The sequence below is a fragment of the Protobothrops mucrosquamatus genome, unplaced genomic scaffold (genome assembly GCF_001527695.2).
Source record: "Protobothrops mucrosquamatus isolate PMUCROS unplaced genomic scaffold, P.Mucros_1.0 scaffold729, whole genome shotgun sequence".
Classification (NCBI taxonomy): domain Eukaryota; kingdom Metazoa; phylum Chordata; class Lepidosauria; order Squamata; family Viperidae; genus Protobothrops; species Protobothrops mucrosquamatus.
In genome coordinates, this window is record NW_015387005.1 from 168,524 (window position 1) to 181,554 (window position 13,031).

The 13,031-nt window shown below is 38.3% G+C and overlaps 1 protein-coding gene across 1 annotated transcript in view; it reads left to right on the forward strand.

Annotated features, from left to right (window-relative positions):
• The window catches only part of ACVR1C (activin A receptor type 1C), a 37,586-nt gene extending 26,941 nt beyond the window's left edge, over window positions 1-10,645 (forward strand). Inside the window, exons 5-10 of the mRNA XM_015818368.1 lie at window positions 1,177-1,233; window positions 1,764-1,848; window positions 2,407-2,614; window positions 3,551-3,675; window positions 7,873-8,003; window positions 10,108-10,645. Coding sequence (XP_015673854.1) covers window positions 1,177-1,233; window positions 1,764-1,848; window positions 2,407-2,614; window positions 3,551-3,675; window positions 7,873-8,003; window positions 10,108-10,230 — 729 coding nt within the window. The 3' untranslated portion in view covers window positions 10,231-10,645. The remainder of the gene's footprint in view (window positions 1-1,176; window positions 1,234-1,763; window positions 1,849-2,406; window positions 2,615-3,550; window positions 3,676-7,872; window positions 8,004-10,107) is intronic.
• Window positions 10,646-13,031: the final 2,386 nt, after the last annotated feature.

Consider the following 13,031-nt stretch of genomic DNA (forward strand, 5'->3'; position numbering starts at 1 on the left):
TACTGGCTGGTTAGACACATAAGTAGGTTAAGAATAAAATGTGTGAAAGGGTGTATGGACCTGCTGGAACAAGGATAGAAAGATCGGAAGAAGTATAACGAATAGTATAGTAAATGGTAAACAGGGCTGTGTCTTTTTTTCTTATCGCTTGCCTTTAATGTATTTGGATTACTGCCTCTGTCTTCTTTTTCTGCGTGCTGCATAATGTTGCCTAGTCAAAGAAATAGGGTGACGAGAATGTACACGTGTGCAGAAGTCAGTGGAATCATAACTTATGTAGAAAACAGAGGCACTGTGGTAAATGTTCAGTGGGTGGCTGGTGAAGGACATTGCTTATTGGTTCAGGAAGGAGGCAAATAATTTAATCAAGGCCAAAGTACCCATTCTCAGTTAAATTTAAATAAGTTGGACACGGCTGCATTTCAAAGATTACTTGTTATCTTATGTTTGTTTTGCGTGTTTTAACACAAATGCCGTAATTGGAGCACTATAAAGTGCTCTTAAGATATAGTCCTATGGTAGGATGAATTCCAGAGGCTTTTTTAAAATAAATAAACTGCCTCCTGTGGTTTATTTATTTTGACCAAGGAGCAAATATCCTCTGGCCTTTGGCTGTCTTTTCAGGGGAATTGTAGCATTGTACTATTAAGGGCTGCAGAGAAGAGAAATGGAGGCCAGTGAACATGGCTTCTTTCTTCTCTTGTTGGTCTGCAGCTGCTGGGATTTTAGGCTCAGAGAGATTTTGACCAGTTAATCATGTTCTGCTTAAATGCATTGGTTGTACTGGAATCGAGAATATACAATTCTGGATGGAGATTTCAAAGAGAGCAAGAGTTTTATAAGCAATTAAGAGAAGTAAAGGTACTATAGATCTTTTTTCTTTTCCTGGGAGAAGAGTGTTTTGAAAGAATGATCTGATCCTTAAAAAGTGGATTGTTTCTTTGGTCGGAGAAGGGCTATCGTGCCCTTGAGTCTTATTTATTTTCTAAAAACGTTCTTAAATAACGGTCTGTTACTAGTTTAAAAATCCCAGAAATCATTTCCAGTTTCTGTTATTCTAGTTCCATATGCCTTAAACCCATTTTTGTTTCATGCGAATGCCAGTGTGGGTACTTACCTGACAATTTGAGATAGTCACAATTTTAGTATCATCTAAATGTCTTTGTATTTGAACAGGAGATCCATGACATGCAGAAGGAGCAGGTCAATGAATTTGTAAAAATACTGTCTAAGGTGGCATGCAGACCCCTCTCTGTGGGCATGCGCGCCATCGCCCCAGTCCTAAGCTTTCAGTTAGGTTTTATAAAACCTTTTCGCTTTAGGCCTCCACCGCTGTGTGCAAAAAAAAAAAAAGGTTCAATCAATCAATCAATTTCAACTTGCGGGGAAAAAAACATATCGCAAAGTTGGAATTGACTGATTGCACTTTTTAGTCCCACCCAGTCTGCCTTTACCACTGCAGCCATATCCACCCAATGGACCACACCCACCCAATTGGCCACACCCACCCAATTGGCCATGCCCACCCAGCACCCGACGATACATAAGTGGGTTTTGGGTTGCAGTTTGGGCACTCGGTCTCTAAAAGGTTTGCCATCACTGGTCTAAGGAAACAGTTAGCATGGGTGGACATTAGCACAACAGTTTAAATCCTATAAAGAGGTAGATGAACTACAAGCAGATAAAGGGTCAAAACATACCTCTGCCTGCCCTCCCTCTAATGCACTAATTTTCACTAATGAGTCTTATGCTCATAAATATAGCTCATCACATGCATGTTTATTTGGAAACAAGCCTTTGCATTCAGTGAGGCTTACTCCGCAGTGTTGAGGATTGATCCTTTAAGATGTAAAACTCAATTCTAGTATGTTTTATGTAGCCATGTTAGTATTCTCTTATTGCCAAATCTTTCCTACCAAAAATCAACAGGTTTTGCAAATCTCATGAACCTTGGANGTCGCCAGCCGACATTGCTTGGCCGACGGCACCCTGAGGAGACCCACTCTGTGGGAGCGTACCGGTCTATGGGAGGGAATCTGTGGCAGAAGGCGGTCTCGGAGATAACCAGGTCCGATGCCATGGAGCGCTTTAAAGGTGGTAACTAACACCTTAAAGCGCACCCGGAAGGCCACTGGCAACCAGTGCAGCTCGCGCAACAGCGGTGTTACATGGGAGCGACGAGTCCCTCCCAACACCGCCAAGCTCCCTAACCATTTCAGGTTAAGCAGCAAAGACTGCTGCAATTTCTGTCCATTTTCACTTGAACATAAATAAAAGTTGCCACGCAGTCAGGAATCTTGCTTTCTTAAGTAGAAAGAATATTTTATTTTATTCCTCCTATTAGTGTTGATGTATTGTATTTATCCTAAGACCTGAATACCAGTGTAATATGTGTTTTCTGTTAAGTAAACCAATTGCACATTAGTTTGAACTTGTTATATATTTTGTGCTTCAAAGGAAAGCCGGCTATTTCACACAGAGACTTGAAATCTAAAAATATTCTAGTCAAAAGGAACGAAACCTGTGCTATTGCTGACTTGGGGCTAGCTGTGAAGCATGACTCTGTATTAAATACAATTGACATACCACAGAATCCTAGAGTAGGAACCAAGAGGTAAGACAGACAAAAAAGTAAAGTTTTTAAAAATTGTGATATGAGCATAAAACTGAAACTGTATTGGACAGATGATCTCTTGTAAATTGCCCCTCTTCATTTCAGTGATAGGTCCCCAGATTTGTGCAGTCTTGTCAATCATTCTCTAATTTTGTTTTTTAACTTTGTTGTTGAGCATTTTTAATTATCACATGATCTATAGCCCTACACGTCTGGACAAGAAAGAATCAAACTACTGATAACTTCTCCTTGTGATCCTTCAGAAACTACTTTTGTATGACTCGGTCTATTGTTTTGCCTTGGTAAACTCTATAACCTCTTGAAACCAAATAAGGCATTTCCTTAAATAAAAGTTATGGATTGTGAGGAGCTGTAGGGTTTATTTTTCTCCAGATCTCAGGAGCAAAAACAGAACTGTAATTTATTATGGAAGGAACATTATTGCTCATTGCTGGGTATATCCTATCAAAGCAAATTGAAGCTTCTGAGAGACAATTAGGTGAATGAATCAACCTTCCTATGTCCATTTGAAAGTAATTGAACTTATTGAAATCAAGTACATTGAACATGTCTCAAATTGACCTCCACCTAATGTGAGAGTGCATATTTTGTTTTGCACTGTGGTAAATTGATGATTAATGCTATATTTGGGAACCATTTGTTCCTTTCCTATGTGTGTGATTCAAATTGATTATAGGGAAACTGCTAAAGTGGGAGGATTTGGGGGGAAATATGAATAATATTTTGAATCTTTCCTCTCAAATACGTTCACTTACTTAAGGATATCACATGTATTATCCATTTGGATTATCCTTCCTTTAATCATGCTGCTGAATATTGGAAAGACTAATTAAATTCTCATTACCTGTGAAAAACAACTTGTAATTTTCCTTTCATCAACAAATTTATGAATTTCACTGTCTCTGTGTTTGAAAGGTACATGGCTCCAGAAATACTTGATGATACAATGAACATAAATAACTTTGAATCTTTCAAGCGTGCAGATATCTACTCTCTTGGACTGGTGTATTGGGAGATATCCAGAAGATGCTCAGATGGAGGTATGACCCATGTCTCTTATTAAGACTATTTACACTTAACCAAAACTTTTGCTTCTTACTGAATTTTTTTATTCATTTTGGACATGATGTATTACATTTAATTATACAAAAAAGTATAACCTGTTTTAAAGAGCTTTTAAAATAAAAAGAAGTATATTTTTAAAAAATCTATCATTAAGACATATTAAAAAGCATAAATGGGGTAAATACCAAAATGAACATTTAATTAACTGAGATAGAAATAGAATCAAAAAGATAAATGTTTTTAATTTTCAGAAGCACATAGAATGAGAGCAAGGCAACTCTTATTCAAAACAGTTCAGGTGATTTCAAATCTCAGAGAAGTAAATTCTGACAACATTGATTTGAACACTAAGGGGAAATAATCTTTTATATTACTATTGTCAAGCTATGAAACCTACTGCTTTTAGGACTGCTGCGTGCTTCTAGCTTGCCTACAGAGCAGGGAGGGAGACAGGGAGAACTTTGGATCCACAGGTGTTCTTATCAGCATGAGAGCCAAAAAGTTGTTTTGGCAAACTAGAGTATCTTCTCATAATAATTAGTGGGAGATGTACTGGACAATGTGACCTGAACTGTCAGAGAGGGGAGGAGAAGATTCATTCTTTCAATTAACTGCTTCCAGCCATTTCTTTAGAGCTAACTTTCACTTTAATCCTATCAGTATAATATTGCTCAATAAAGTTTACATTAGAGAACACAATGGCTCTGGTATTTTTCTTAGTTGAGCTTTTCAGCTGGAGCTTGACAGCTATTACTTTTCTGAATTTGGACAATAGGGATGGACACTTTCTGAAATTCATGATCTTTGTCTATGAAATTTCTCAATCATCCAGGCAATGGTGGTCCTAAAGGTGCTTTTCCCAAAGGCAACCGGACTTTTTTGGATTTTTTTTTAAAACTTTTTGCTTCTCATCCAAAAAGCTTCTTGGTTCTAAAACTGAATTTAGAACTGAAAAAGCTTCTTGGATAAGAAGTGAAACATTTTCAAAGGAAAAAAACCAAGAAACCCTTGCCTTTGGGAAAAAAAGTATCTTTAGGATATAATCTTTGAAGAGGGGCTTCTGGTTTTGCGCAGTAGCATAGCAACCGAGGGGCTCCGCACCCTACGGCCAATTTTTTCCTGTTAGGGGACCCTAAATAGGCCTAAAGTTGCCCCAGAGAGGCAACAAAGAAGGAGGGGAACCCCGTTGACTGCAGAGAGATGGCGGTCAATCCGGTCATTTGGGGAAAGCCCTCCAGAAACCAGGCTAGCTTCACTCCAGAGTCTAGCCCAAGCTACAAGCAGCCAAAGCCAAAAGTACTAATTTAAGCTTGATCATAACATGGGTGGGACTGGGTAAGAATATTGATTCTCTCTCTTCTACTTGATAATTGATTTCCTGGGAAAAAAAAACCCAAGAAGCAAAAATCCTCCGAAAGTGAGAAGGAAGGGGACTCTTGCCTCACCCTCCCACAGAAGGAAGCAGCGAATTAAACATTTATGGGGGACAGAAATATATTGAAGTGAAATGAATATAAGACTTAAATCTGGATAAGTTTGAAACTGGTGGAATTTCTTAAGATTTTCTTTTCAAAAGAATTTTGATGAAAACAAGAAAGTAATTGCTTGTTTTGAAAACTGAAAAAGGAACTGGCGTTGACATCTAGTGGTGGATGAAAATATACAAATGTAGTTGCTCTAATACAGAAATTGGCAGAAAGCCCAGAAAAAGATAACTTGTTTTTGTGACCTTCAATGTCTTAACTAAACAGAGAACAGCTGCAAAAAAGAAAAGAAAACATTTTGGGCTACCTACAAGGCGAGAATTATAAACCCTAGGGAAAAAAATTGACCTTCCTGGATTATAAATATCTATTGAACTGTGACTCTAAAGCTGTTTGCAGAGAAAGGAAAACTTTGTTTTTTTGCTATCATGGAACATCAAAGATCTGCAGAAAGAACATATCAAGAAAAAACAAATACTTTCCAGGAGGAAATGTATACTATGTTGCAACTAATTCAAATGACAATGATTTCAAACCACGAGGAAATTAAAAACAACTTTGAAAATATAAATGAAAACATCTTCAATTTAACCTTGCAACAAAAAAAATCTCAGAAAATAAAAATAGAGAGTGATCAGATAAAGCAGAGAACTGAAAATAAACCAGAAGAAAGAGATTTAAAGATGGAATCCAATGATGGAAGGAATTATGACTTAACCCAGATGGAGAAAAATTTGCAGGGAATATCAGACATGGAAAAGATAACTTACACTTAAAGATTGCAAAATAAGTCTTGAGGACAAGAAAAAAGATTCAACAAAATGGATTATAGAGCTGTCAGAACTATGAGAACTTGAGAGACAAAAAATGATAAAAGAAATTAAGAGAAAGAGAAAGAAAAAGATTTTCAATGAATACGAAGGGGCGAAACCCTCCCACAAAAACATCTTACTGGATTTGTCTCTTGTACTTACAACAACATCTACAAGACTATGGGAAGAAAGACTTTTTGGTCCAACAGATTAGGAAAGATGTTTGGCAAAAAAAGAGAGGCTAAAGCTAGAATTAAGAAATTAGATGATGGGATTTATCAGATAGAATATCTAAAGCTTAAGCACTTGCTTGAATATGGTTAAAAAAATAGAAAAATTCTGGATATAAATGTATCTTAGCTTAAGAGGTATATGTTTCTCAAGTAGTATACTATTTCCTTCTTTTTTCTTCTCTTTTTTGTTGCTTTTTTTAAGATACGAGAAATGTAAAATTGTTGGGATGGCTTGTATGAGGAAAAAGACTTAAATACTTAAGTATAATTAACTGAGAAAATCTTAACTGTTAACAATGTTTTGAATATTGCGGGGAAAACAAATCTAAATAAGAACTTTGAAAATAGGATCTATGATGAGGTAATTAAGATGATCAATTAGAAAAGAAGCTTTATATTGATGTGGTTGTTAAATACTAGAAAAATGTTTATATTCACTTATTATCTATCAAAATACTAAGAAATGTACTAATTCAAGGTTAGTAAAAGAAAATATTATTGGAAGAAGAGAAAATAAAAGAAAGCTACTAGGTAGATTATGGAATTATAGAAATTAATTGTTATTGATTGTTTTTTAAATATAAACCCAGACAATACGATGTTTACCAAATGTTAAGGTGACTATGTTAAAAAAGCAATAATTTTTTTTTTTTTTTAAAAAAGGATATACCGTAATCTTTGAAGAATACAAAATTTGCTTAAGAGAGTCAGTTTGGTGTGCTGGTTATGGTGCCAGGTTAAAACTAGCTGGGTGACCTTGAGGCAATTGTTATCTCTCAAACCTAAGAAGAAAGTAGCAACAAACCACTTCCAAGCATCTTGCTGAGAAAATTGCAGGGGGTTAGTCCAGGCATTCGCCAGGAATCAATACTGACAAAAAGAAACAAAATGAAACTGGATTACATTTAGAAACACAGTTCTGAAATGTTCTTGTATAAAATTCTTTTTCTGGTTCTTAAAACACTTCTACCATCAATGTCTGGAAGATCTCTTCCTGTCCCCCAAATATTAAATTCTAACATTGTAGAATTAGATATAGATTCCCATAAAAGATTTGCGATCTCATGTTATGTTACCTTATCAATAGGGTCTGTTATTATTGCTGTATACAAATGAATCTTATCCTTCTTCTCTCAGACCATATCACAATTTGGTTAATCATCACCTTTTTTTTTTTTTACTTTACATAAGAAGGATTGGTAGGGAAAAATATCTGTCAAATTCAGGATCTTGTCCATGCTATAGATTTAAATGAAGATAGTTTCCAGTTATTTTTAATTTGAGCCTAATGGCTCTAAACATTCTGCTTTTATAAGCTTATATTGTGTATACCTCTACAAAAAGTTAATATTTTGGTATTGAACAATCTTTTGAAAGAAAAACAGGTGTTGATAGAGAAACCATTCTCTTCCAAGCAACTGTCTCCAGTTGTGTTCAGAAGTAGAGGTCGGCATTTCCCCAAGGAGGTCAGGAAATTCTAACTCCCATCATGTTTGGACATTCCAAGTTATGGACAAGTTTGCAATAGAAAGTTGCATTAGGAAGTTGTTAACTATTACAGTTACAAAAGTTCTAAAACCTGTTTCCTACAATATTTGAAACGATACTAATAAATGTCTATTTGTACCTCATTACTTTCTTAGGAATTGTAGAGGAGTACCAGTTACCTTATTACGAAGCTGTGTCTTCTGATCCTTCAATAGAAGAAATGAGAAAGGCCATCTGTGAACAAAAGCTGAGGCCAAATATTCCAAATCAGTGGCAAAGCTGTGAGGTAACATCATCACCTTCATATAATATATATATGTATAATATAATATGAAATATATAATATAATATACATATATATAAATTTTCAATATTTTCTAATGGTGTAAAAGAGACACAGTATAAAGCAGGACTTAAGTCTGGGTGCCTTATACCTTCACATTCCTAAATTTCATCTAGAATAAGAAAGTGCTAACCTATCTAGAGGCACCAGGTAGCTGAACAGGGAAATGAGGATATGGACAATTGGAAGGAAGGACAATTGGAGGAGACAGGAGGACACACTATCTTTTTAACTTTCCTTACAAAACTAAAAGTGAAAAACTGCAAAAAAAAAAAAAAGTACTTGGGCCTACATCAGTGGTGGGATTCAAATATGTGAATAACCAGTTCTCTATCTGGATGCCGCTTCCGGAAGTCTGTTCTGGGCCTGGGCAACAAAAAAATTAGCTACCGATTCTGCTGAACTGGTGCGAACCGACTGAATCTCACCACTGGCCTACATGTATATGAAATTTCTTTTTCCAACATCAGAAAGGCTGGTTTTTCAAGGAAGACAGTTTACTAATGTGGTTAGGCAGTGCGTAACTGATGAAGATCTTGTCAATTTCAGGCAGCTGTGCAAGTCCCGGGAGAGTGTTAATCAACCAATTAAGGTCAGAGGGCAGAACTTGTTAACTTATTGGTAGCACTTATTAGGGGACTGTGCTGCACTGAAAAGAAAAGGTGCTCCAGAAGAGATATCTTGTAAGATACTCAGAAAGCTGGACAATATTTGAATTTAAGATAGATGGAGGACACAAGGAGAAAAAGGACCAGATGTGGCTAAACAGCAGCTCTCAGCACTTGTTACTAGGAATTCCCTAGGAAGGTGTTCCTAGCAAAAACTGAAATGCTACCAATTGCCTGATGATAGACATAACCCTTTTCTGTTCATGTCCTTCAGCCATTGGTGTTACAAAGCCAATTGGAGATATGGCTAGTGCTTACTTGAGTAAAAGCTTGAGTAGAAAAGGAGTATAAATTGTATCAACAAATACACAATAGTAATAGTGTTTTCCATGAATTTGTCCTTTTAAAGCCATCCTACTGGATGACCATCACTACATCATTTAAATAGCAGCTTATCGACTTGCAAAACTCCTTTTAATTTTTTCAGTGTGATGTATGAATCTGGACATGGATCCAAAGATATAGGTCAGTGGTGGCGAACCTATGGCATGCATGCCAGAGGCGGCACTCAGAGCCCTCTCTGTTGGCACACGCGCCATCGCCACCAGCAGCAGGTGCATTAGACCACCACTGCCGCCCGGCGCAGGAGCCCCGCCCAGCACAAAGGAGGCGAAGTGGCCAACTAGCAAGCTCAAATAGAGGTGGTAGAGCAGAGGTCACCAACCATTGTTGATTGGTGGACTGGAAGAAAAGGGAGGGGGAAGCATTTTACATGCATGCATGCGTGCATGGGGCCACGAGCACGCACATGCTGCAAATGGGATGGGGCTAGTGCCTGCGTGATACTCACTAGCCCTGCCCTGTTCTTGCATGGTGCAGTGCCTTGTATCTGCACCCCATGGCATGGCCGTTTTTGCGCCTTGCAGCACGGTGGCCCATTTTTGCACCCCCGGTTTTTGCGTGCCAGAGGCGGCACTCAGAGGCGCCTCCCTGCCCCCCATGAGGGCACCACAATACTGATGCGACCCTGGCACTTTGCGATAAATAAGTGGCTTTTGGGTTGTGGTTTGGGCACTTGGTCTCTATATCACTGATATAGGTGGAGGAATGGAAGTCATATTCATTTGAACAAATAAATGTTTCTTATTTTTCATTAGTTTTCTTCCTTTCCCAGGCAGTCTTTTTTGCATGTTGTTATATCCCAGCTCTCACCAGAATAATGTTTTGGGTACACAGAAGGTTGCAGAGGGAAGGATGAGACTAGTATGTTCATTCCATGATCAGAATGAAAATTAGAGTCTAAGCCAGAATATGTGAATAGTAAATATACATTGATGAATATTTTTGAATTGTTTTCTTGAGTCCTGGCAATATTTATACCATACCAAAACATAGCAGTGGGGATAATTTTTTTTATTCTTGGTTTGTCCTTTCTCAAGGCACTCAGACTTATGGGCCGAATCATGCGTGAGTGCTGGTTCACCAATGGGGCAGCTCGACTGACAGCACTTCGCATTAAGAAGACAATTTCTCAACACTGTGGACAAAATTCCAAAGCTTAAATTTACACACCATGTAAAAATGGAACGGGAAAATGTATTTATGTCTTTGGTTTTTGTATTGTTTTTGATTTTGCTCTACCTCACACGATACTCAGAATAGTACTGCAAAGCCCAAATCCCAGAATACTAGAATGTAACTTCACCGGTTCTTCACATTTCATCAGAATTAACTTTTGGTTGCTGAGTGATGTGTGTCTTGTTTTGGCTCGTGTATGAAAAATGGTTTATTTTATGGGCATAATCTATGAACATGCTCCACAGTGTTGACATGATACTTCCTGCCACGGCCGCAGAAGCTCCTGAATCACAGAGAATGTAGGAGAAGTGAACATCAGTGAAAATTTATCACCCTAGCAGGTCTCTGTTCTTGTTTGTGTTGGTGGTATACATGAATGTAATACGCTAGAGGCTAGACCAAAAGTGGGCAACTTGTGAGCTAATTTTATCTCACCTTCCATCTAACTTCACTCTTATACAAAAACTGCTTCCCTTTTGGTGAAAACCGTCTCTTCATCTTCCTGGTATTAAAAGAGAGAGAGAGAGAGAGAAAGGTTGAAAATAAATTTCTTGACCTACTTCTGGTGGAACCCACTGCATTCTGGAAAGTTATCTCTGAAGGGGTGCAGCTTTTAAACAAAAGGTTATCTACTCTTCTAAGTAAACTCTGAGGATATTAAATGCATTTAACCTTTATTAAAATATATTGGCCACTGGCTTATTAAATATATATATATCTTGGAAATGACCAGCTTTTCAGTTCACTTCAAGAACTGAGAAGTGAACCCTAAGAACTCTTTAGATGCTGAGCCTGGAGACTTTCTGGAAGATATGGCTGACTGTAGGCTTTCCTCAGAAGATTTCCACAGGCTGTATCTTCAAGTCAACTAGATTTACTTGGTACTTTTTTTTTACTTTTTATTTTCAGCCAGCAACAGTGCCTGCCTTACTCTGTAGCAACTTGGGTGGAGGGAGGGGTTTACAAATATCTAGGAGTGTTTCCATCTTTTGTTCAGGAAGCCCCTAGAAAAAAATGAGCCCCCTTCCCATTGCTGGCATTACAAATCCCCCTTTCTAATGCCTTAAAGCAGTGATGGTGAACCTTTTAGAGACCGAGTGTCCCAAAACTGGCCCTGCCCCCGCTCCACCCCCTGCCCCGCCCCAGCTCTGCCCCCATCCCCTGCCCTGCCTGCCCACAGGACCACTCACCACTTCCAGAGCCCGCCACAGATCGCTCACGCAGCCCAGCAGCGCTATGGCAGCCACACCCTCTTCCCGCGCCCTGCAGCATCAACTGCATGATGGGGTGTGAGGGCAGAGTCTTGTCTACGCTGCCTGGCTGCCATGTCCTTGGCTGTGCTGCTCCGTGTGGGCCACGCTTGAGGGCAACTCTCCTTCAGGGGGTTGCTGGAGAGGAGGGAGTCTCAGGGGGTGGCAAGGCTGGGGCAATGACACGTGTGCCCACAGGGAGGGCTCCGAGTGTCGCCTCTAGCACCAGTGCCATAGGTTCGCCACCACTGCCTTAAAGAAACCATAGTATTTCATGACCAAAGAAAAAAGTGCAAGCACATACCCTTGACATTGCCAATGTAAAGAATCAGGAGGAGATGCTGCCAATCAGAGCTGATATGATTGGGCTAAATGAGCCAAAGGTTTGGCTTGTCTGCATTCCTAAGGAAGTAAGCAAGTGAGAAACTGAGACCAAACTATCAAGGCATTTTTCACAGAACTTTGTAGAATAGGTGGTGCGATATGTTTGTGTGTGTTTGTGTGTGTTTGTCTGTGTGTGCATATATGTATATGTGTAATGTATATTTGTATATATGCACACATGTGCATAGATTTTATTAATCAAATAAGACATTAAATAGAACATGCTTACTGTGAAAGTTGTTATATTATTAGTCACATAATAGACGATCATTTATTTAAAAACTTAACCGCCACATTAGAGTTAAATGTTGGAAATTCTATATGTTACGTGTCTGGTCTTCAAATTTCTGTCTGTGAACTAAATATTCTAAATCTAAAACTGTGTAAACACGACAGGATAAATCTGGAATGTCTTGTTTTGTGGTGCCAAAATTTAGAAGAAATTCACAATGTAATGTAAAATATGTGTAATGCTTACCCGACTCTTCACAAAGTGTGAGAGTGTTTGGCCAATATATATATCACTAAAAAACCTGAAGTCTAAAGGAATGTCAAATAATCACAAGTATCAGTATTAAACTTTTGTAAATTTGAAAAAAAAAACGGATGCATATATATTTTAATATGCCTTTGGGAAATCAAACTCATAAAGTATTGGATTTGGGAGAGTGGCAGGTCCCTCCCTTTCTCTGTTTTTTTTTTTCAGGCCCCATTTTTAAAGCAATATATTCTGTCTCCTAGGTAGAAATCAAAGCAGAGCTATCTAGGCAGCAGGAACAGTTCTTGAGTTGTGGAGATGCAGCTTTGATGCTTATTCTACAACCAGAGTTGGCTAGACGTGCCTTTTTTTTTGTAAGCTAATTGTGGTTAAGATCTTCTCATGCAACCTGTGTTTTCCCATATGACCAAAGCTGGCCATGTAGAAAGATAACATGAGAACCATAATTCTCATATGTACCTGTGGTTCACATGGATCCAATGTGGCATGGGATTGCCAAATTTAAGGTTATGGTTTGCAAGTGAATTATTCCACTTCATAAACAGAGGAAAGTAATAAGACCAAACTGTTGCTGGTATTTCTGGTTGCAACCGTCTCTGTACATGACAGAGAGGGCGAACTGTTTCCACTCAGCCCCCCATGATATATTCAG